This window comes from Tenrec ecaudatus, chromosome 10 (genome assembly GCF_050624435.1).
Source record: "Tenrec ecaudatus isolate mTenEca1 chromosome 10, mTenEca1.hap1, whole genome shotgun sequence".
Classification (NCBI taxonomy): Eukaryota; Metazoa; Chordata; class Mammalia; order Afrosoricida; family Tenrecidae; genus Tenrec; species Tenrec ecaudatus.
Genome location: NC_134539.1, coordinates 155,332,554 through 155,357,737, shown reverse-complemented (window position 1 = coordinate 155,357,737; position 25,184 = coordinate 155,332,554). Strand labels below are relative to the sequence as shown.

Sequence of the window (25,184 nt, the reverse complement as noted above, 5' to 3'; positions counted from 1 at the left end):
AAAAAGGCTGGGGATTTCCCATCACAACACTGTAGCCGCTTCTCCTTCTAGTGTAGCAAGAGTGTAAACACTTCCAGGAAACCAGAACTGCTGTTCTGATGTGATGTCTATTGGAGTCTGCAGAATTCTTCAGAAACGAGTTTTAAAGAGATGGAGACACCACCACCTTCAATGCAGAGACAGACCTAGCTGGAGGAGATGCCGGAGAAATACTACCTTCTTGCACAGCTACTTTTGTTTAATAAAGGTGTCTATCAGTTGCGAACAGTACTTTCTGACTTAACCCTGTACACAGTATTTAAGTTTCGTTTAGAGTTAGTCTTAAGGTGGAGCAAGCCGAGGTGTGCGTCCTAAAGCTTGCATTCTCTCTGTCAGGCTGCAGATGCCGGGCTCACCTGGTTTGCACAGGGCTGGGGCAGCAGCAGGGCCACTGGCTCTCCCAAAGGTCACCGCTGGTTCAGCAGGATGATCCCCCCATCCACTGCCACTGCTGGGGGGCTTCCCCCATGCTGCTGTGCCGTTGTCCACCAGGGTGGAAGGAGGGGGCGGATCTCCCCAAGAGTTTTCGGCCTTTGAATGAACAGGAGGCATTTCTCCCCAGCCTGACGAAACTGAAGAGGGACGGAAGGAGAGAGAAGACACATGAGATGGGGCAAGGAAGTAAACAGCACACTTGATGCCAAAGCAGTTTCTGGGTGGCTGTTGTTGTTGGGAGTTGGTGGCCATGTGACAGAGGCAAGCGGGCCCAGAGTGTCTCCAAGGCCATCACCTTCAGGAGAGCAGATCACCAGGAGGTCATCATTTTTTATTTTAGCAGAGCCCTGGGTGGGCTTGAACTGCTCGCCTTTCAGTTAGCAGCCGAGAGCTTGGGCTACAGTCAGGATGGCGCTAGCAGTAATACAAAATCTGTTGCTCACCATTATTTATGCCTACAATAGTTACAGTCTAACCAGGTCTAAGTGAGTGATTTAAAACGAAGGTTTGAGAAGCAGCTTGTTGTCCACCTGGTACTGCATGTAAAGACTGAAAGGGAGGTTGGTCACATTTTCCTTCTCTGTGGGCTACTAATAGCAGCCACTGTACGATGGCCAGCACCGAGGGATTCTCTGAGTCAAACCAGTTTGAGAGCTCACCTAACAGCATCAACAACAACGTTCTTCCATCAGAAAAAGGTACAAGCTGCCAATGTGCAGAAACACAGATATTCCAATCGCAACTCAGAACAGAACATCTGTAGGAGAAAAGCTCTCGGTATAAAATGCAAACAACTGACCACAATTTTACAGGGTTTGGGCTCAGCATGGATACTTTCATCTCAAGTGATGAGATTTATTAATTTCCTAAAATGAATGCAGAACCAGTTCCCTTGATGCTCCTTAGTCTAATAAAATGCACTAATACTGATTAATGACGAGAGGACTCACAGTCCACCAATCACTTTAAATGACAAGCTTGCCGCTGAGTTGAGCAATATGCAAACGGCTCCCCGTAACAGGGAGTTGGCTCTCATCAGCGGTGCGAGGCAATTGCCAAGGACAGCGCTGCCTGAAATTACACAGAAAATAACGCACACAGAGACGTGCTTACACAAATTAAAGGAGTAAAATTAAATCAGAAAAATTAGCACAAGTAAAAAATGGCCAAGGTTCAGCGAAGGAAAACAAGGCCGGTGCTGCTGGCACTCCCTCGGGCACGTTGACTCACCACCACAGGCCTGTCACCACACTCCTCTCCCATCCCTCTGAAAGAAAGGTCTGCTGCCTGTCGTAAGTAGAGTCAGAAGGAAAGCTCACTAGAGGCTTCCTTCCTCTGAAGCAACAGACACAGGAGCGCTGGTGCTGCGAGGGATCGGCATGCAGCTGTTAACGTTGGCCCGATGGGGCAGGAGGACAACAACAGAGATGCCTGCCGAGTCCCTTTCTTGGAAGCAAATGGCATGTTTCAAAACCAAATCCACCATCAACCCAGGAGAGGGTGCTCCTGTAGTCGCAAGAGCTCTCTGTGGAGGTGATGCCGGGTGGGCCCAGGATGTGTGGCCCCCTCAACACTCTAGAGCGGAGGTCTCCATACTTATTTGGTCTGCTGCCCCCTCAGAAAAGACATCACTCAGCAGCTCCCATGAGGCAATGACAAATGTCTGTGCTCTAGACCTCCACCCAAGATAAAGTCTAGGTCTCCACTTTGTAGCCCCTATTGGTCCAGCTCTGCCTCCAGGAGGCGCTCTAGCCACTTTGGGAAACCCATGCTCAGAAGGCTGGAGAAGGAGGCTAAGAACAGAAGTAGCCAGATTCGTTTAGATGTTGAGCAAATATTTTCAGTTGACAGAGTTTTTAAATAACACTATGAAAATCAATATCCTTCCCATGGCCCTCTGTTCCTTGTTGGAGTGAGTCTGGTATCCTTTATGTGAATTTTATAGGTTATCTTTCAAGAGAGGAGTTTATGCAAGTGGAACTCATTTCTCTCACACACAGATTCCTGGTGCAAGGACAACATGGCCAGAGCCCGCCGGTCCCAGTCTCCCTCCTCTGAGGGTTAGCACAGCACGGGGAGTACCAGGAGCAATGCGGCCAGACACTCAGATCTTGGCCCACTAACAATGTGCCAGCAGGAACAATGCAGAGAGAGTACTCTGACCTGCCTTCCACCGGGTGCATTGCAGCACAGCTGGTGGGCAGAAGGCATTTTCTTCTGTGAAATAAGCACCCAATCTTGTCACACGTGACTTTGATGTCCTTGGGCGTGGCACTTGCAGAGCAAAACTGACCCACAGGGCTTTCCAGGTGGTGACCTTTTGGAGGTAGTTAGCCAGGCATGTCTTCCACGGCTCATCTAGGTAGGCTTGACCCTTAGTCAAGTGTCGAGCCCCTGTGCCACCCAGGGACTCCAAAAGTGTGACAGGCCATCCTTTCTGGGAAGAAAGGCTGAGTTAAAAAGCAGCCAACTATAATTAGGTGAAAAAAACAGAACAAAACAAAAAAAATGAACTCACTGCCATCAAGTTGATGTTGACTCATAGTGAGCCTATAGGACAGGGTAGGTCTGCCCCTGTGAGGTTCTGAGACCGTACTTCCTTATGGGAGTAGAAAGCCCCATCTTTCTCCCGAAGACTAAAAAAAAAAAAGAAGAAGATTTAAAATTCAATCAATGAGGCATTTCCTTCATGCCTGGGTTTTCAGGTGCTGACCTAATAAGGTGGGCTTGAACTCAGGCTGATGGCCTGAGACGCAGTGTGAATTTATTATGGTGTCAGGTTGGATACTGGTATTTATACACGGTGACACATGTAGTCACAGGGCTCAGTGCCCCACCTTTCAAGACACAGCTGACACTTCTGCCCATGTCCAGAGACTTCCCCGAGGGTTCTATGTTGTAAGGCTTGGCAGAAGGATGGGTCACTCTGACACAGCATTTTTTTGCAATGGTCTTATAACTGCCACCAAATGAATTGGACGGCTTGGTAATAATGCAAATAAGGTGCCTGGGATCATGCAACTAAAGTATAAGAAGCCCTAAAGAGTGGATTGGTCAGTTTTGCCATCCTGCTAGGGTTGAGAAAGAGAATTCTGGAGCAGAGAGGAATCTCACCTTCACCAAGAAAAAAAGAGCTAAGAGCACATGCTTTGGACCTGGGGTCTCTGCACTGAGAACCTCCTAGCCCCAGGAGTGAGAGCCAGCGAGTGAGCTGTCACCCTGGAGACAAAGTGAGTGTGGTAGTAGAACCAGGAGATGGCAGTAGGCTTCTTGGCCCTCAGAGTGAGAGAGCACATGCCTTTAGGCAGGAGGCTTTCTGGCAGGGTGGGTGCCTTTGGGCGCTTATTGGTGGAACTAAAGAGCACTGTCACACCAGCTTGAGCAGGACAGAAGCTTCTCTGTTGCCTTACTGGATCTTCACTGGGGACCAGAAGGCCTTGGGGGTGGGATTCCATTAAGACTCTGGACACACATCCACACACATCTCCTCCTCCCTCTATAGTGGGACTCCTATGTTCTGGACCTCTGTCTCTTAGCAAGCACCCCACCCCCACCCCAGGAAAGCAACAATAGCTAAAGCCCTATTGAAATCCAGAAGAGGAGGCCACATCTCAGGTCACTGCTCTTTTAAGAACAAATGAGTGGCACTTAAAATAGAACTTCTGACTTCTGGCTGGAGAGGCCCGGGATCTATTTCTGAAGTTATGGTGTGAAGTTGAGCGGTAACAGCATCTTGCTGATTCATGTCAACTGCAGGGGACTCTGGTTTTTAAAAACTAATTTTAAGCCATCGGAAAATAATAAAAGGACAAGCAGATTTCTAGGACAGGGAGTCTTGGAGGAGGAGCAGTGTCCTGAGCTCCTGGCATGGATGGGAGGACAACACGCTCAGGCAGTCTCAACCCTCGGCTTCCTTGGCTCAGCATCATGAAGGTGCCAGGCCTCTGCCATGATCCACTCACACCTCCTTTGCCTGTGTGGATAGTATCTGTGCTGCAAAACTAAGTTAAACAGCAAATATAATACCACCAGACTAAGGAGCCCTGTTGTCAGAGTGGTTACATGTTGGCCTGCTAACTGCAAGGTCAGCAGTTTAAAACCCAGGGAGAAAGACAGGCTTTCTAGTCCCATGAAGAGTTACAGTCTTGGGAGCCCACAGGAGCAGTTCTACCCTGTCCTATAGAGCCACCGGAATTGACACAGTGGCAATGAGGTTTTTGGTTTGTGCGTTTGTTTAGACTAAGAACCAGGTACAAAGTGAAGCCTGCCTCTCACAGAATCCCCTTGACATGTACAAGGTGACTTTTGGCCAGACCCAGGAGAGCTGAGAAGGTGGTGCTGGCTGGCGAGGCTGTCCTGAGGACGGGCAGTGGTGGTGGTGTTGGGCACCATTCTAGCTCACAGCCACCCTATGGGCAGCAGAGGGAAGTCATGTCTGTGCCGTCCCCACAGAGGTTCTTGTGTGTGAGCCCCTCAATGCAGCTACTGTGCCCATCCGTCTTGTCGAGGGCCTTCCTCTTTTCTGCTGTTACGTTGCCAAGCATGATGTCCTTCTCCAGGGACTGGTCTCTCACGATCCATCACATGTCAAAAGTACATGAGACAAAGTCTCCCGATCCTTGCTTCTAAGGAACTTTCTGGCTGTGCCTTTTCTACGACAGATTTGTTTATTCTTTTGGCAGTTCATGGTGCGTTCATGGTGCTTTCAATATTTTTTACCAGCATAATTCAAATTCATTGATTCTTCTTTGTCTTCCTGATTCAACAGCCAACTTTTACATGCACGTGACTGCAAACACTGTGGCTCTAATCAGACACCCACCCTTGCTCTTCAGCACGCTAGAGGTCTTGTGACGCTCATTTACTTAATGCAACAGGTCTTCTGATCGCCTGACTGCTGCTTCCATGCGCAATGATTGTGGAGCCAAGCAAGACAACTTTCTCTACGCCAACATTTTCTCCATTTATTATGATGTTACTTATTGGTCCAGTTGTGAGGATTTTGTTCTTTAAGTATAATCCATATTGAAGGCTGAAATCCTTAACCTTCATCAGCAGTGCTTCCAGTCCTCACTTTCAGAAAGCAAGTTTGTGTCATCTGCACACTGCAGCTTGTTAATAAACCTTCCTCTAATCCTGACGTTGAATTCTTCTTCATATAAGCCAGCTTCTCTGATGATTTGTTGAGCACTGGCAATAATAGGGATTAAAAGGTAAAAAACAAAAATCGGGAACATGATCAACATTACCAGTACGCTTCAAGCGTACGGTATTAGCTTTTTTTTTTTTTTTTACATTGTGATAAGAGCTGTAAGAGCCCCCTTAAAGTGACTTATTAAAACCAATGAATAAGAAGGCATCCCAACCCAGTCCAACCCCATAGGTCCCTAATCCGAAGATTAACGTGGTGTCTTCAAACAGAAGTATCTGCAGGCAGATGGCAAGGAAAGGTGCATTGAATGTCCCCAGGTAGATGGCAGTCCTGTGGGTGCAGAGTCTCATGTTTCCGAAGTCGGTGGAAACCTGGCATCTCGCTGGCAGCTCACAGGGCGAGGGCCTCCTGGCCCCCTCAGGCAGAATCACAAGAATCAGGCTGGAAGGGCGGCTGGGGGAGGCAGCACCAGGACCAGACGCAGCCGAAAGTCCAAAATGTTTCACAGGGGCAGACAGGCCCACCTAGCTCCCACGGGCATGCGCAGCGCAGGTCACATGTGCGTCATCGGACTGGAGCAGAGAGTGTGTCAGAGAAGCTGCAAGTGTAGGGTGGTTGGGCCTGGGGACCAAGAGGCCTGAATCCACGTGTCAGCGGGTCCTCAAAGAAGCTGACCCCAGCCTTTCACTCCTCAAGTGGCTGCTGGTGACTTCTGGAAGCATTCCGTGGGTGGTACTTCTCACTCGTCCTCAGTGCAGGGAGCATCCTGCTCCGGTTCCCTGGAGTTCACCGGTGGGCTCTCTGCTGGCATCAGTGGGGCTGCCTCTGGCTCCTCGTGGGTCTTGGGCTTCTGGGGGCCGTGCAGTGGGCAATCCAACCAAAGAAACCTGCAGGGAAAGGAGGGCAGTCGGCAGGCCAATTTCTGGGCGTGCCAAGACACTTGGCCCAGCTCTGGATAGAAAGGGAGTGGCTGGGGCACAGACTGCCCTGGGCTCAAGGTGAGAGTGACCTGGCGCCCTGGCTGCTCCTCTGTAGAATCCCAGGCTTGCCGCACACAGACAGGACCAGACAGCGCCATCACCACGTTGTCACCGCAGGAGATGGGAGGTCTGAAATGCGGTATTAGCTTTTGACTTCTGCTGATGTTGGAAGACCAACATCCACACGCAAGTTCATGGCCCTACTATGTTGGTTTAGCTTGAAATGCGTATACGATGCCCTTTATGTTCAATTCTAAATTAATTGTACATGTGCCTGAAGATCCATTTTCTAAGTGTTCCAGAGCAGCCTCCTAGGGGTGCTGGGTCACCAGCTGGAGAGGGATTTTCAGGGCCTCCTCTTCTGCCCTCAGAAACAGTAGTCAGTGCTGCATCTGCATGTGGTTGGGTGCTGTGGCCACGCCACTGATGTCCAAGCAGCAGAGTGGCTCTGCCGTGACTGGGTGGCTCGTTGTAGTCAGTTCCTTTAGCCCAGAGTCCTCTCATAGCTCTCAAGTGTCTCTGCAGAGTCTCATTGTTGTCGCCAGGGCATGAAGAAATACTTCAGGTCATAACATAAACCATATGAAAGGGTAAACTTCAAAATGTGACACCAGTGGTTGACAAGTCATGGCTTGGGGACCAAGTGGTGGCCAGGGCCTGCTTCGGTAGCTCAAGTTTGACTGGACTCTGCATGCTCTCAAGAGTGCACAAGAGCAGCTGTGGAAGAGCTGGCACAGCCTTGCCAAGCTGCAGGAAGGCCCTCCGGCTTGTACAGACCCTTTGCTCACGGTTGCTGCTTCTGTCCCACGTGACCCTAAATGACGACTGCAAAATGCAGCCTAGGCTGACCCCCTTCTGGAGAGTGCTTGCCAGCACCATCATCAGGGGCATACCAGACCCTTGCGTTCTGGGCCCACCAAGGCCCGCTGCAGCCTTGGGGTAGGACCACTGATGCTCTGTGCAACAGCAGCCCCTAAGTCCAGTTATTGTGTGAGATGAAAACTACCAGAAGTGAAGGGCTCTGCCTGCAGTCTGTTCTTTTTGACCTGTCCATGGCAGGAGAGATGGCTTCCCGCTGGGTATAGCTCAAGAAGCCCCCAGCAGGCTGCTGGACCTGAGTATAAGGGTTTCCCAGATCAGGTTCCACACTTGGGACCAAACAACACAATGCATAAGAAGAGATCTGTGGACAAAGGCTCAATAAACAGTGAATTTATTGAGTTGATTCCAATTCTCTGGAGCCTACAGGACAGAGTAAAACTGCCCTTGAAGGTTCCCAAGGCAGCCAGCCTCATCCTCCCTAGGAACTGGTGGGTTTGAACTGCTGGCCCTGAGGTTAACTGCTCAATGCATAACCTACTATGCCGCCAGGGATCCCTGAAATGCTTAGCATAGAGGGCCTTAAAAAAAAAAAAAAAAAGACATCAGATTTTAGGGGACTCTGTGAAAAGGTGTGATGTGGCTCCAGAGATGAAGGCAGGCTGCCTCCCTAGGAGGCAGATTTCAGGACTGCAGGGCAGTCTTATGGGACCTGCTTCACAGGGAAGTAACATTTTAAAATGCTCAGGAGTGAGGTGGGCAACGCAAAGACATTGAAATGAGTTCAGTACAAAGGCAGAGAGGGCCATAGCATTCCTTTGTTGCCGCTGACGCACAAACACCACAGGTGGCTGATGAGCAACCAGCAAGGGAGAAGGCCTTTCCTAAGACCTCCCTCCCGAGAACGCCCTCAGCCAGCGGCTTTTCTTTCTTGGTGGTCGGTCCCTCTGTTCGATTCTCTTTCCTCTCTGTCTTGTCGAGCGAAAGGTGATGGATGCAGCTACAACCTGGGAAACCCCGGCACTGGGTCAGAGCTGCGACCCGAGTCAGGGTGTCACACCTACCTGATGGCTCTCCTTAGAGCTGATGGCTGATCCCAGCAGAGGGCGATGATGTCACTGCTTAACTGTCACACTAGGGAGAACCAGAGCCCAGCCAAGGTGACACATATTTTAGGGTGACCCAACTCAGGCCCAATATCAACGATCCAATGGCAACATGAGTTATAACCTATCAATCAAGTTGAACATTTGTCATTTGAAAGAGAAGAAACCCAACAGTAACGCTGAAGCTCCGTAACACAGAGACAAGTGAACTTTGGTGACCCGCGCCAGGATCTTCAGGCTAGAGAACCCTGGTCTACCGAGGATGCTCAGCACCTCTTCCCAATGGGTAAGAAGTTATAGCTAATTCTTCTTAGTTATCTGTGGACATTTAAAGACAGTCCCATCTGCTATCAAAATGCTTGGTGGAGTTACTTACAGTGCTTCACCACCAGGATAAACAACACTCTCTATGGGTCCCCGACAAGTGCACCCTTTCCTACCTGAGCTGAGCAGCGGGGATCGGGCCAGCTGTGTGCCTGCCTGGTGCGAGGGCGGTGTCTCCACACGATTTGCGTTGTTATTGGTGGTGGCAGCGGTGGCAGTGGTGTTGGCGGTGGTACTGCTCTGCATGACTGGGTTGTTCCGATCCCACATGTTAACAGTTTTGTTGTTGTAGGTGCTTGGGTCGCCCCAAGCTGAGGTACCGTCATCGATTTCCATTTTGCGTCGAATGGAGGGTGGAGAGGGTTCTTCCCAGCCTGTGGCCTCGCTGTTGGCCTTCTGCTTGTGTGGCACGGGGCCCACAACCCACCCTGTTCCTGTCTGCTTAACAGAAGCAGCTCCCCCCCAGTGACTCACGCCACTATCTTGGGGTTTGTTAGCCCAGTTCTGTTGAGGGCCAGCCTTTAAAGACTCCCCCCAGCTTGTACCTGGATTAATCTTCGCACTTGTGCCGCTGCCCCACCCACTGGTTCCAGACCTTGTGGCCTCGCTCCAGCCTGACCCCGGCCGACTGTGGTCAGCATCCCAGCCAGACCCATTCTTCTTCCCGTCCCCAAGGTGGCTGAGGACAGATGGTGAGTCGGCCCAGTCGCCCCCTCCTGTGCTCCAGGCGGGAGTGACTTTGTGTCCCTCTCCCCAGTTTTGTGATTTGGGTTTTGGAGGCTCCCCCCAGGTGGGTGACTTGTCCTCCTGAGGGGCGGCCCCACTCCAGGTGTGGCTGCCCTTGGCAGTGGCAGCATTGTTAACAGCAGCAGAGCTGACCGAGTCCCCCCAGACCCCCGGGCCGCTGGGCGCCTTGCCGTCCCCCCAGCTTGCGTTTGCGGGCACAGAAGCAGGGGGCGAGCTGACCCACCCAGATACTGCAGAGGTATTTGTACTGTTCACGATGGACCCTTCATTCTTCCCCCCTGAGTTTGAAGGCTGAGCAGCTGCACAACCCCAGGCCTCTGTCCCATTGTCGCTCTTCCTCTCAGAACGAGGGGATTCTTCAAATTCCCAGGCAGTGTTCTGCTTTACAGGCGTCTGGCCCCAGCCGGTGTTGGACAGGACTCTTGGGTCAAGATCGCTCCTGGGCAACTGGATGTGCCCTTGGTCTCCGACCCCCTTTTCCCGACGGCGGCCTTCGCCTGCTCCCTCCCGCATGCTGCTTCCTTCATTGTGGTGGCCAGAGCCGTCGCTGCTTCCTTCACTTGCAGGGGCTCCGGGGGCCGCCTTTGCCCAGGAGGCCATCGGGTCACCACTAGGCTGCGTGGCGGGACTCTGGCTGCTGACACTAGGACCGTCCCACCCGGCTGAGCCTTTTCCACTGACTTCACCACTGGAATGCTGGTTTGGGGGCTTCCCCCACTCCCCATTCACACTGTTGGCTGAGCTGCGGCTGGGGTGGCCCCAGGCTGCTGAATGGCTATGACCAACGCCAGTGTTGCTGCTGCCACGGCCCCAGGCTAGTATTCCCGGGCCAGAGGGAGGCCCCGAGTCCCAGGCGTTGCCTCCGTTGGCATCCTTCTGCGTGGCGCTGCTGGATCCATTTTGCTTAGCACTTAATGCTGAGTTCACAGTGTCTCCATTACCCTGACTGAATCCAGAATTGCTACTTCCGGAGGCAGGGTTTCCTGGGGACAGGCTCCACACAGAACTGCCTATGCCTTCGCCGGCTCCCACACCGACTTGAGAAACTGTGGAGCCGTTAGCACCAGGAAGGCCTTGCAGGTGGGGTGGGATGAGGGCCCCCATGCCGACAGCCACCCCCCAGTTTGGCAGTCCGTTGGTCTGCATCGCATTGAGAGGGTTTGGGGACGAGTTCAGGGGGTTAGTGTTATTTGGTCCGTCAGAGCTAAGGTTCTGAGGATGCACGCTGATAGACACATTTGGGGCTGGGGGCGTCTGCGGCTCTGTGCTCTCCTGCGGCAGCAAACTCCCCCAAGCACCCAAGGGGCCCGCAGTGCTCCCATTCTGGCTGCCCAGGCTTTGGCCAATGGCATTGACGGGACTACAAATACTGGAAGGGTTGCCTGCGGCCACAGTCCCTTCGTGTCCGAGTACCGGCCAGGCAGCTGGGTTGGCATTGGGATTAAGGTTTAGATTAATGCCGGCATTGGAGTTAGAAGCCCCCCAGCAGTTCGGACTCCGACTGTCTCCCATCACATTGTCCAGCTTCCCTTCTCCACCGCTGCTGCCACCCAGGGAGCAGTGAGCCAGGCCGGCACCAGAGCCTGTGGTGACACCCCACCCTCGGGCTGAGTTCCCGTTGCTGCTGGCTGCCCCTGCTCCGAGGGTACTCGGGGTGGCTGTGCTTTGGACGAGGGTGCTGCTGGAGCCATTATTGCCATTTGTCTTCTTGGGGTGGCCGGTGCAAGTGCCCTGGGTGCTCCCTGTAGCCATGCTACTGTTCTCCGAGCCGCAGGTGGACGCAGAGTCAGTGTCTGTGGGGCATTCTGAGGCGGCTTCCGTCTCAGTGCCGGTGGTGGGAGGCCCCGCCTCCTGGTCGGGCCTGTCTGCTGTCACTTTATCCCAGCTGCAGCTGGCCTCGCTTCGGTGTGGGGGCTGCTGTCCCCAGTGGGGACTTTCATAGTGATCCACCAATCCGCCGTGGCTGAGATCTGAAAGAGATGGAACAGAACCCACATTAGAGCCTGGCCTGACGCTGTCCTGGGGATCCACCTGGAAGGGGGGACCTTGGGAAGCCCTTTGTTTATTAGTTTTCCAGTCTCAACGACAAACGCCCAGACTAGACTTCACGGGGAGGCTGGGGAAGGGAAATGGCACCTCATAGTTCCTAGCACCCATTTCAAGCTGTTTGCTTCTCACCAGTCCCACCAACTCTTACCACCGCCCCACCCGGTCACCCTGAGAGAAGAGGATGCACACATGCACGTGCACTGGTGGGCATTTTTGGAGGAAAACAAGCTGCCCAGCAAGTCCTGGGCATGAAACCAACCCACAGCTTCCCCGAGCCCCATACTGTGTGGTGGTAGGGAAGAATTAAAAATGCACGGCAGGGTCAGATAGTGGAGAACTTGTCCCTCTGCCCCTGTCTTTTTTTTGTGGGTGGGGCTGGCAACGGGGAGGAGCAGAGGTCTTTGAGAGCTTGGTCTTACTAAGGGGAGAGATGCCCAGTTGCCCAGGCACTGTGTAGTTCAATCCTGCAGCCATCCTGGCTGGTCACAGGGTCCCATGTACCAATCAAGACCATTTTCTTCCCCCAGCCAGTGGCTCCCTGGATCTGCAAGGGGCTTTTCTGCACGCATGACCCCTTCCCTTTGTTCACAGGCTATTTTCGGGAGAGCATCTGACAGCCTGGCTCTCACCTCACTTTCAGGACCTCTTTAAAGGAGCCACTATTTGGCATTTACACTTTTTCCTAAGGCTTCCTAATGGGTCACTTTTTCAATGACACGTTGAGGCAGCACCTAGCATTGAAGAAGCGGAGGTAAGGATGAAAAAGCACTGAACCCACATACACCACAAACTCATACCATTGAGAAAGCCTCCAACATTCCTTTAAATAGCAGGAGCCACAAACAAGTTGTCACAAATCATTTTTAAGACCTTTTAAATCATTTCATTCTCATCCAACTCATACTAACAAGACTTGTGGATATTAAGACATGGATTTCCTAAAGAAATTTTCTTTTAAAATTGTAAGGCGGTAAGGTTGGAGTAGGGAGAAAGCATGTCAAGAAGGAACACGACCACTGGAGAAAACACCAAAGCTGGTGTAAGCCTTTCAAAAGCCTGCGTTTAGAGGAAGGTCAGGAGTTGAGCTGTAGTTCAGGTGGCTCCAAAGTAGGTGGCAATGGCAGGAGAAAACAACAAAGGAAACGGGGAGACTGATAACAGGAAGCCTGAGGTCTCAAAACTTTGGAAGAATAGCTGTTTTTGTTTTTTAAATTGTAAAATACTGGTAGTGGCCCTGTAGCTCTGGTTTCTGTTGCTCACCCTTCTCCTCTGTCTTGCCCAGACTAGAAAGTTATCTCCCGTGGACCTAGAGACCAAGTGAGCTGCCCACCAGAGATGATGGATGTCAGCAGTGATTGGATCATAGCTAAGGTGACCAGACGTCCCGATTTTTAACAATTTTTCCTGTGCCCTGCGGCGTTTTATAAAAGTCCCGATTTTTGGAAAGAATGCACGACAAGCTAGGGTATACTATTTCACTAGGATATGAGTTTAATCAATGGTGTCCCGCTTTATCAATGTTAAAATCTGGTCACCTTAATCATAGGTCCTATTATAGGTGGCCCCACTCCCCGGAGGCCAGGGCTTCCCAGTGAGCACCCTACCCTCAGGAGGCTAGCACCCTGGCTCACTGCTCTGAGTCCTGAGGAGTGGCATTTGGACATGAAGCAAGCTATTTTCTATAACTCATCACCCCATGAAAGGCCTGGTGTTGTTAGGTGCTCTCAGTCAGTTCCCACTCATGGCGAACCTGTGCACAGCAGGATGAAACACCGGCCAGGTCTGCGTCATCCTTGTTTGAGCCCACTGTTGCAGCCCCACGGTCAACCCGTCTTGTGCAGGGTCTTCCTCTTTTTCACTTCCCCTCTGAAAGGACTAGTGCTTTGTGAATGGTTGATGATCCCTTGGTTCCCACTTTAAAAAACAAAAAATTTTTAAGAGCTTTTATTTGATGCTGATAGTTTAGAGGTTCCCACTTTTTAAAAATAATTTTATTTTTGTTGCTGTTGAAAACGCCCACAGAAAATCATACCCTTACTGGACAAATTCTACACAAATAATTCAGGGACATGGCTTGCCCTCTTCCAGTTATGCAGCCATCTTCATCCTCCTCTTCGGATTGCTTCTCCCCCAAGAACACAGCTTCTGGGGCCCTAAGCTTCTCCTTCACTTTCTGACCCTTTCACAGTGGTCACCCAATTCATAATAGTAGCAAAATTAGTTATGATGTAGCAACGAAAATAACTTTATGGTTGGGGGGGGGTGTCACCACAACATGAGGAACCATATTAAAGGGTCACAGCAAGAAGAAGGTTGAGAAGTACTGTTTCAGAGACCAGTGAGTCAACGTACTTGAAATGAGCGTTTCTCCCACACATATGAAGCCCCAGCTGATCAATGTGCTAGGCGAGGGCTAGCTCTAGGGAAGACATCCAGCAGGCACAAAACCAACCCTAGACATCCAGGTGATGTTTCTGACCTTGGACACGGTATCATCTCACCCAAACCCACTGCTGTTGAGCTGATGCTGACTCAGAGCCATGCTACAGAGCACAGGGGACTGCTCCCTAGAATTTCTGAGACTGGCTTTACAGGAGCAGACGGTCCTACCTTTCTCCCTCAGAGCAGCTGGTGGGTTTGAACTATCAACCTTGAGGTTAGCAGTACAGAGCTTACCTAACACGCCACCAGATAAGCTTTGTTTTAAAAAAATCTAGCTCGTATTGGTTGGCCCTATAGGACAAACTAGAGCTGTGGGTTTCTGAGGCTATAAATCTTTACAGGAGCAGACAGCTCCATCTTTCTCACTAGGAATGGCTAGGGGTTTGAACTGCTGACCTTGCAGATAGCAGTCCAACGAGGAACCATCATACCCCCAGAAACTCCTGGCTATTTTTATACAAATTCAAATAACTTCACTGCTATTGACTTGATTCCAACTTACAGTAACCCTTTACAGCAAGAAGCCGCTCTGGGTTTCCAAGATTTTAAATCTTTACCAGAGTTGTTGTTAGGAGTCACTGAGTCAGCTCTGACCCATTGTGACCCTGTGTTCAACAGAATGAAACACTGGCCGGTCCTGCACCACCCTCATGTTGTTCCTGAGCCTGAGCCATGGTTGCAGCCCTGGGTCAGTCCATCTCACAGAGGGCCTTCCTTCCTCTTTTTAGCTGCTCCTCCACTTTACCGAGCACGATGTCCTTTTTTAGGGACTGGCCTCTCTTACAAGAATAGACTCATCTTTCTCCCGCAGAACAGCTGGTGGGTTTGAACTTCCAACCTTGTGGTTCGCAGCTCAGTGCATAGCCCACTAACCACCAGGAAACCTTTAGAAGACATAAAGCACATAAACTATAGCGTTGAGAAATCTATCTAATTCTAAAAATCTCTGTGACGACAAAAGACACCATAGGGAGGAAGCGCCGATACAAGCTTCAGCTAGGAGGAAGATCTAACAGATAAAGGCTGTTTATCAAACTTAACAAAACAAAACCTCCTATAACCAAGTAAGAAAAAGACCAACCAGCAAAAAGAATGGGGAAAGATGAGGAGCAGGCATTTCAGAGAAGAGCAATCTGAAGCAGTCACAGCTCTAAAGAGATGATGTTGAGCAAGGTGAGCTCCAAGCTTTTCCACTCTACAGCTCAGGGTTTCCAGAACTGACATACACCCAACTGCCCGCAAGCTGATGCTGACTCATGCTGACCCTAAAGGGCAGGGTGGAACTGCCCTGTGGGCTTCTGGGAGTAGAAAGTCTCATCTTTCTCCTACACATACTACACGTTATAAATGTATACTGTTTCATATAAACAGAGTCAAAGACAAAGAATTACATTACCTGGAAAAAAAATCATGAGGCCCAAAGAGTTTAAAACTTTTTTTAAAAAAAGAAATGTTGTAAAGAGAAGGTCAACATGGGAAGAGAATACTTTGAAAATGATGATGGCAGCATATGTGCAAATGTGCTTGACACACTGGATGAATGTGCAGATTGTGATAAGAGACATAAGAACCCCCAATAAAAGTATTCAGTAAAAAAAGAGAAGGCCAATATATACTGCCATCCCCCCCACACAAATGTCTCTCGAAACTTTCTACTAATATTTAACAACAATCCGTAAATAATAAACATGAATACCCAAAGTGAGCCAAACCATTTTGTTTTTAACGTAATGAGATGACACGCTCTTAGGTGTAGCTGAGTCGGTTCCGACTCATAGCGTCCCATGCACAACAGGATCAAACACCGCCCTGTCCTGTGCCCTCCTCACCATCTTTCACATTTTTGAGCCCTCTCTTCCCTGAGATAACACGCAGGGGCATTTTGTTGTTGATGAGAATGACACCACCATCACCACCAACCCAAAACTAGGTCTTTCCATAAGAAGCCCTGGCAGCACAGTGGGTTAAGCGTTGCACTGCTAATTGCAAGGTCAGTAGTTCGAATCCACCAACAGCTCTGATGTTACATTTTGAGCTACACGCCCCATTTCATGCAAAAAAGCAATTTATACATTTAAGACGGTGATGTAAGTGATGATTTTTTTCAAAATCCTTTTATTGGGAGCTAATACAGATACCAAATCATTCTATAGTTCATATCAAGTAGTATTATACAACTGCTACCATAATCAGTTTCAAAACACTGTCTTCCTTCTTGGATTCCTTGATATCAGCTCCCTTTTACGCCCCCTCCCCTGAGGAAATAATTGTATATACTCACGAAACCCCCGAGGGTAGGAAGGAATGAAAGCAGAGGGAGGGTCGGGTGGAAACTGCAGAGTGCACCAGCCTCACTGATCAACACTTAAATTCTCGACTTTCACGGAGGGGTAGTCCCTCTGCCCTCAAAGCTTTTCAAAACCAATCAGAACTGATCAAGGTCCAAACAAAGCCAATATCGAAATCAGGAGATACTCAGATTTTAATAGGAACAGTGGCCACTCCACCGCTCATCTCTGTTTGCTGTTCTACAGCGGCTTGTGTATTGCTGTGATGCTGGAACAAGAGGCAGCGCAGTTGGGTGAACGGAACAAGTGCACAGTGCATGGTGTAAAATCAGGACAGGTGTGCGTCAGGGCTGGATCCTCCCACCATACTTAGTCAACCTGTCTGCTGAGCAAATAGTACAAGAAAATGGACTGCGTGAAGAACAACACCGCAGCAGGACTGAAGGAAAGCTCTTTAGCAATCTGCAATATACAGGTGACACAACCCTGCTTGCTGAAAACAAAAAAGACTTGAAGCACGTGCTGATGAAGAGAAAGGACAAACGCCTTCGGTGTGGATTGCAGCTTAATGTACTGAAAAACAAAACCCTCACAACTAGACTCCTGGACATCGTGATAAACGGAGAAAGAAGATCGAAGTTGTGAGGGTTTCATCTGGTTTGGATCCACACTCAGTGCTCATGGAAGCAGCAGTCAAGAGATCAAATGATGCGTTGCATGAGGCACATCTGCTGCACAAGACCTCTTTAGTTTGTTGAAGAGCAAGCACGTCACTTTGAGGACTTAGCTGTGCCTGACCCGAGTCATGATCTTTTCAATCACCTCTCATGCATGAGAAGCTGGACACCGAGTAAGGAAGGCTGAACAAGAATCGATACATTCGAATAACAGTGCTGGGGAAGACTATGTGAAGTACCGTGACTGCCAGAAGGACAAACAAATCTGTCTTGGAGGAAGTACCGCCAGAATAATCCTTAGAAAGGAGGATGATGAGATTTTTTTTTTCCCGATGTTAGAATATTTTCTTTGTTCTTTTTTTTTTAATTTTAACAATTTATTAGGGGCTCATACAATTCTCATCACAGTTCATACATATACATACATCAATTGTATAAAGCACATCTGTACAGTCTTTGCCCTAATCATTTTTTTCTCCTCTTTTCTTTTTTTACATTTTATTAGGGACTCATACAACTCTTATCACCATCCATACATATACATATATCAATTGTATAAAGCACATCCATACATTCCCTGCCCCAATCATTCTCAAGGCATTTGCTCTCCGGATGATGAGATTTTTGTCTCATGTACTTTGGAGGTATTGTCAGGAAAGACCAGTCCCTGGAGAAGGGCATTGTGCTTGGTAAAGTGGAGGCGCAGTGACAGAGTGGAACGCTGGCCCTCAATGAGATGGTCTGACACAGTGGGTGCAACAATGTGTTTGAGCCTAATGACTGTGCAGAAGGCAAGGCGATGGCGTGTTTCATTCTGTTACATGCAGTTCTGGATTTTATTCGGAGTGGGTAGTCACTCCACTGTGCCTGACAACAACATAATTTCCCAAAATAAAAGGCCTACCAGAGTTCAGTGACTCTAGAGCCTGGTTGGTTCACTAGAGCATGCTCATTGTTTGAAAGTGACCAGACAGTGACAGCATTCACAGCAGACAGGCCTCCCCAGGGTCTCAATGACAGCACAGCAAGACCAACACACTGAGAGTGCAGTCACTTCTAGAAAAGCTGATGGGTGCCTCCCATCCTGGACCTAATACCTGCTTTCCCCCCAGGTTGACCCTCTGACAGGGTTGCTCTGTTGGCCTTCTTTGTAAGCCATTTGGACCAGGAGTCAGCAAACTTTTTCCATGAAGGACCAGAGGGTCAAGACTTGGGGCCATATGGTCCCAGCCATGACTGATGGCTCCCTTCAGCTGCTGGAACGCCAGCATCTTGGACAGTAGGTAAGCAAATGAGCGTCACTGTGCTCTAAGAAAACTATTTACAAGAGGACAGTTTAGCTCATGGGTCCTGCTTGTCAGCCCGTCTTTGGCAATAAGCACTACCCCGTGCTATCCATGGGGGCAGGCATGGGAGACAGTCAAAGTTGCCTGTACGCTTGCTGATCTCGCTCTCCTTGAAAGCAATGCCGCCGGCGGTGGACTGTGCTTTCTGACTGTGGCTGGCCCAGAGCAGGCAGCTGAGGGAGTGAGAGTGTAGCCTCTGGGAGGTCACCCATGAGGAGGAGTCCGAGAGCGGAGGCAGCTTAGGTTGAACTTTGGACCAATGACCACCTGCCAAGATTTGCAAGTCAGTAGAAAAGATCTTTCTCACTTAGTAGAAACAAACCAGTTGGGCATGCCCATGCCCACTGGAACCGTGTTTCCTGCCCAGGCAGTTAAGTCAGTCAAGGAGTCATAGGAGAGAGGGCTCAATGCGGGAAAGCTGTCCTATTTCTTCTCCCCTGATCCCTGGATAGGTGTTAGCCTTGAGATGACCTTGCACCCTGGCATATCTCCTGTCCAGGACGGAGAGGAGGCTGAGAGAGAGGAGCAAAGGAGGGGGGGAGTGGGGAGCAGAGGGGCCCTGAAAACAAATGAGTGAACAGGGTACAGGGCATCACTGAAGGACTAAAGATGCGGGGAGCTTATGATCAAAGGAAGCCCCAAGAGGCTCAATACCCAGGAATCCCCCAAAATCCTTCAGTCTATTTGGAAACCAGGACTTTTGTGCTGAGGAATCCCAAGCTTGCAAAAATGTCAATCTTTACAGATGGAATTTTTTGAAGAAGCTTAAACAAGGCCACCAAATAAATGTGCTACAGGATTCATTTTGGTGGTGCTAGTCTGTAAGCCATTAAAACATGCTTTCTGTCTAAGTCCCTCGAGTCCTATAATGAAAGCAGTATGGAGTGTGCACGTGTAGAGGGAGCGTGGCCATGATGGTGCTCGGTGTGAGTGAACATGGAATGTCAGCATCTCCCCACAGCTGTAAATCTCGATGGGAGCAAACTACCCCATCCTCCCTCAGAGAGGCTGATGGATTCGAACTGCCAACCTCTTGGTTAGCGGCCCAGTGCAGACTCCTCCTGGACCTGCCTAGGGTCACTGAGCAATATCCCAGAGGCTGCTTCTATGGGCCCAGTTTCTAGTCTTACTCCTTGGGGAACATGCTTGATGCCAGCTTTCCTAGAGCAAGGTCCCACTCCCTGTGGCACGCCAGCAGCTGAGCTTTCCAGGCCACAGTTCCCAACTGGAAGATGGCCGTGTCACATGGGGGTACACTCTTTGCTTTAGTTCTTCCTGATCCTCCTTCATCTGTTCTTAATCTTTTTTCCCTTTTCAAAAAGTCTTGAAAATGGATGCAACTGTATGTAACAGGAGAGTAAATAAGAAAAGCATGGCTCCCAGGCTTCCAGTGCATAGGTTCATTCCACATGGAGTGTGTTTAAATCGTGGACGGCTGCAGAGGAGTTCTCTTGGTAATTACTGTAATCTAGTCAATATGTGTAAGCCATGGTATTTTCAGTCACCTCATATGCATGTGAAAGTTGGACTGAATAATGAAGACTGAAGAAGAATTTGCATTATGGTGCTGGCAAACAATATTGAAAGTACCATGGACTGCCAAAGAACCAACAAATCTGTCTTGGAAGAAGTACAGCCAGAATGCTCCTTAGAGGCAAGGATGACCAGACTTCGTCTCACGTACTTTAGACATGTTGTCAGGGGAGCCCAGTCCTTGAAGAAAGACATCATGCTTGGTAAGGTAGCAGGCCAGTGAAAAAGAGGAGGGATTTGGCAGGATGGATTGACACAGTTGACTGTGATGTGAAGATGAAGAATAACCTGGCAATGTTTCATCAGGTTGTACATAGGGTTGTTATGCACGGAAACCAATGCAATGGCAGCCACCATCACCATTCAGAGTCGTGGTTAAGTAGTGGGTTATGTATTGAGCTGTAATTTGAATACATTGTCTAGTCTGCTGTAGAACATTGAGATTTTCTGCTCCTGTAAATTTTTAACTTTAGAAAACCAAAAGGGCCTGTTCTCATAGGTCCAGTATGTTCAATATAAGTCAAGAGAGAATTGCTGGCAGTGAGTTTAAGGCTTTTGTTGCTGCTGTTTTAATATTTTATAATCTTTTTTTCTGGATTCACTCTGTGTGATATCATTCTATGAATTTTGGCAAATATATGAAAGCATGTATATGCCCCCCCCCAAAAAAAATATCTGTGTGTGTATGTTTTAAAGGCCTAATCAAAATAGTAGCTTCTGAGGGGCTCTGCTGGGCCAGAAATATTCAAGGTAGAGAGGTCAACTCAGAGGGTTTTGATGGTGGTTTGTTCTGTTGTCCATTGGGTGGCACCTAACCACCACCACCACCACCACCACCACCACCACCACCACCACCACCACCACCACCACCACCACCACTACCACCTATTCCCCACGGCCCCTTCACCCCACGAGTGATTCCAAATTGAAACAACATCAGCAAAACACTTGTTGAGTCCATTCTGACTCCACGTCTTTGCTCTGTCCCTCCATCCTTCTGCTTAAACTTAGTCACCACCCTCAGCAGACAGCAAATGAACCAACAATCGCAAGGACATTGCACGTGAGCCCTGCGTGTAAACGGACAAAGTTCCCACACCATTACTTTTCTGTATCTATCCTACAGCAAGCTCAGTGGCAAACACTGCTAGGTAGGACTCAAGTGTCAAGGCAGCTTCTGAGAACATGGTTCTGGGCCTCTGCATTCAGCACTGGGAGAAGGCAGTATTGTTCTTTTAAAGATAAAGACTGTTGTGTCCTTCAGGTTGGAACTACCCTGTAGACGTGTAGAAACACAATCTAGATAGAAAAAATACGAGTGTTTTTGAAGTTTAAAAAGTCTAAATGCTCGTGGGGAGGAGATGAGCCAGTCAGGGTGCAGTGTAGCAACGATGAAACATACAACTTTCCTCTAGTTCCTAAATGGTTCCCCCCTTCCTCACTATCATGATCCCAATTCTACTTTACAAATGGCTAGACCAAAGGATGTACACTGGTACAGACAGGAACTGGAAACACAGGGAATCCAGGGCGGATGATCCCTTCAGGATCAGTGGTAAGAATGGCGATACCGGAGGGTGGAAGGAAGGTGAGGTAGAAAGGGGGAAGCGATTACAATGATCTACCTATAATCCCCTTCCTGGGGGACGGACAACAGAAAAGTGGGTGAAGGGAGACGTCGGATAGTGTAAAATATGACAAAATAATAATAATTTATAAATTATCAAGGGTTCATGAGGGAGGAGGGGTGGGGAAAATGAGGAGCTGATGCTACAGGCTTAAGTGGAGAGCAAATGTTTTGAGAATGATGAGGGTAACGAATGTACAAATGTGCTGGACACAATTGATGTATGTATGGATTGTGTTAAGAATTGTATGAGCCCCAATAATATGATTTAAAAAAAGTCTGAATGAAGAAAATGTTCCAAACAGATTGTGGTGATAACTGTTGAATTGTATGTGAATTATGTCAATAAAACTCTTAAAAATAACACTGTAATAGGCTAAATGATTCCAAGAAAATTCACAACTCCAGTTCCCTGCTATCACTCGATGAAGAGAGCCAGGGCTGACCGGCCATGAAGAGTTCTCCGCAGCCTGAGCTGCTGAGAGAGGAGCTGGGCCTTGGGGGGAAGCTGGGGGTCCGCTGCAGCCATTTCCTCCACTGTCTGAGGCTACACTGCAGACATTCAAGCATACCCGCCACCTCCTCACTATCGACCAGCTTGCTATCTGACATTCTGCACTTACAACCCAAATAAACCTACTATCTAGCTGCATTAATGACGCATGTCTGGCAGGGGCGAGAGTAACGTGGCTGCAGGGGTGGTGAGGGTTAAATGTCAGCTAGGCTGGGCCATGATTCTCAGTGGTTTGGTAGATATGCAATCATGTGTTTGGTAGTTGTTTAATGATGCTTTTCAAACTTAATGCATCCCCATAGCTCGAATATGTGATCTTCAACTCTAAGTCATCTGCTTATTTGGCCAGGCCCATAGTTGTCCATCACTGAATTGTTAAGTACTGCAAAACACTAGCACCCTGTGGACAAGGCTGGCAAATGTGCCACACACAGCTGTATGGAGATCAGACTGCCCATTCATCCGAATGAGCTGGCACCAACTCTTCAAAGCAATGATCTAGGTGACTCATATTCCACCAATTCCTTTGAACCTTCTTCAGCCTCTGCCAAAGCACACTAAGACTGGAGGGTAAGGTGTGTGTGTGGGATAAGAACCCACATTGGGGGAAAACACAGGAATTAAAGGGCTGTGCTGAATTACTCCCCAATCCCACCTTTTCTACTACAAATACTCTGCAGTGAAATTCCTAAGAATTAGCTAGTCACCATGCCCTGCATGGATAAGCCAACCAGGGCTCTCCTGACCCAGCATTCACTTAACCTTACAGTTGAGGAAGACAGTCACAAGTCAAGCTGTATTCTTCATCGCCCCCTCCTTCAAAGTGACCGAAAAGTAGAGGCCTGCGATATTGCCAATAGGGAGTGAAGTTCCACGCACTTCTGTTTAAAAGGGCTCAACTTTCCCAGTCCACAGTGCTGGGTTGCATGTGCCAGACAGCAAGACACCTGACTGCTCTTCTGGAACGTGCCCGTGGGCTGTGCCTGGATGGAAGGGGATTCAAGGAGACGCTTGCATGAGGAAGCAGGTGGGCAGATGATGTCACAGCAGGGCAAGACAACTGAGAAGATGAGCAGACACACAAGCAATGTAACGATGAGAAAACTGGGTTGCAGGATTTAGTCTTTTAAGAGTTTGCCAAAGAAAGAATCATGACACCAGCGGATGTGTTCTAACAGTGGTTCACAAATGGGTGTGTGCTTGTCACATACCTCCAAGTCCCTCAAGCCCCACACACACAGCTCACAGCTCCGTCAGTGCGCAGGGCATAAATGAGCCCCAGGAAGTGCGGATCCCCAATGCCTGCTAACCTGTGCTGTGCTCTAATGACAACCCCTGCCAGTTCTTTGGAAAACTGTAGCGTCACACAGGAGGGGGTCAGGGCCTCAGAGATAGCAGGCCCTGAAGGGCTCAGACTCTTTTTAGATCAAGGAGTGGCAGAGCTAGGCGGGGGCACAGTCAGGCCCAGCTCCAGGCCTTTGCCTACTGTGTGGAGGTACAGTCAGCCATACAATGGGATTTACAAGGCTTCCCAGTGGAGAGCAGCTCTTCAGAAGGTGGGGCAAACTAGAGGCGGTACAGTACACTCTAAGTGCTACGTTGTAACCTGTGGACTAAAAGCCTCATGAAGGGATGACAGTGACTTGGAGATAGGGAAAGGGAAAAGCAATTGTGTGCGTGCGTGAGAGAGAGCCCATGTGTGCAAAGAATGCATGACATGTCCACGAGACAGAATAGATACAGTACCAACTAGGACAGAAACACTGGGCAAGACAGGCCAAGACTGAGGCTGTGTGTGTAGGCGGCAGGAAGCCAGCCAGGCTTCGGAGGAGGCAGCCTAAGGAATGACAGGTGATGAATTCAAAGACGCACTTGGTGGGGGTAGCAGAGGCTGCTGAGGGAGAACTGGAACGGGTGTAAAGTGAAGACTTTCCGTCAGTGCCACGAGTGAATGAATCTTTATTTTAAGCTCATCATATGAACTGATTCTATTCGGAGATGATTTTCTACATAAAATGGTGGCTTGTGTTTTCCAGCCTGTCACTCTAGCTGTTTAACAAGGCCCCTGATCTATGGACTATGTCCTTGTGAATGGTTATGACATGACAGGGACAGACACTTCCTGGGCTTCCTTGATGGTTTACCTTTTCTCCGAACAGACACCAGGGATGACGTGCACATGCACAGCACTTGATGAAGCCGTTGATGCAATATGGCCACCTGGTCATATGCCATGGGGAAGTCCAGAGGAAGGCAGGGCTTTCTTTTTAAGCTTCATAGATTAATACACAAGCTACTCAGGCAGGGCTACAGAATTCATGCTTCATTAAAATTCTCCGGAGTCAGGACTGTATTTCAGGGTATAAAGTATCTCACATAGGCTGGATTAGAAAGCATATCTTGGCAGCTATGGGATGAATATGTTACTCTTCTTCTGTGTGCTGTGGTGACAATCACTGAGAAAGACCCACTGTACCAGAAGCTCAGAGTCAAGGGTATCTGAAGAGACACGGGAAGGATTTCTTCCTAATGCACCATAGCATCACAGCCTGGAAAACCCCGCTGTAAGCACTTCTGGGTCAGAGGAGATCGACTCCCCAGATGAGGTGATACCACATGGAATCAAACAGACATTCACAGGACTTCTGACAGGTTTCTGTTGAATCCTTCTAACATAAGCAGCCCTCTTCCTTCCCTCAGTAATTACAGATCTGCATTTCACTGCCCCCAGCAAACATGACTTCTATTTCAGCACCAGAGCCCGCTGTGAAGGTTCTTGAAATAAAAAAACAACTAGACGAGAAACATGGCGGCTGAAAGCAGAGATGCTGCTTTGCCCTCTCCCCCAATCCCTGCCAACCTACAGCAGAGAGATGTTACACGGAATAAAGGAAGAAGGCCAGAGGTGAGGTGACAGGAGATAACAGATCTGCACGTTTTTGAAAGATGGAATGTAAATGAACAAGAGTTGTATTTTCTTTGGAGCCAAGAAAAAACTGACACTTCATTCTGAGTCAGGAAGCCAAAGAGAAGGAGTCCAGAGTCCAGGTCACCTAGTGGGCCTGGCTAAGGCAGCTGCCCTCACTCAGGGCTCCTCCTGCCCTTC

The 25,184-nt window shown here is 49.2% G+C and overlaps 1 protein-coding gene across 2 annotated transcripts in view; it reads right to left on the bottom strand.

Moving 5' to 3' along the window:
* The window catches only part of TNRC6C (trinucleotide repeat containing adaptor 6C), a 90,802-nt gene that overhangs the window by 20,565 nt on the left and 45,053 nt on the right, over positions 1-25,184 (bottom strand). For both annotated transcript variants that reach the window (XM_075562276.1, XM_075562277.1), the window contains exons 5-6: positions 8,972-11,572; positions 396-611 (exon numbers count right to left, since the gene is read on the bottom strand). In XM_075562276.1, coding sequence (XP_075418391.1) covers positions 396-611; positions 8,972-11,572 — 2,817 coding nt within the window. The remainder of the gene's footprint in view (positions 1-395; positions 612-8,971; positions 11,573-25,184) is intronic.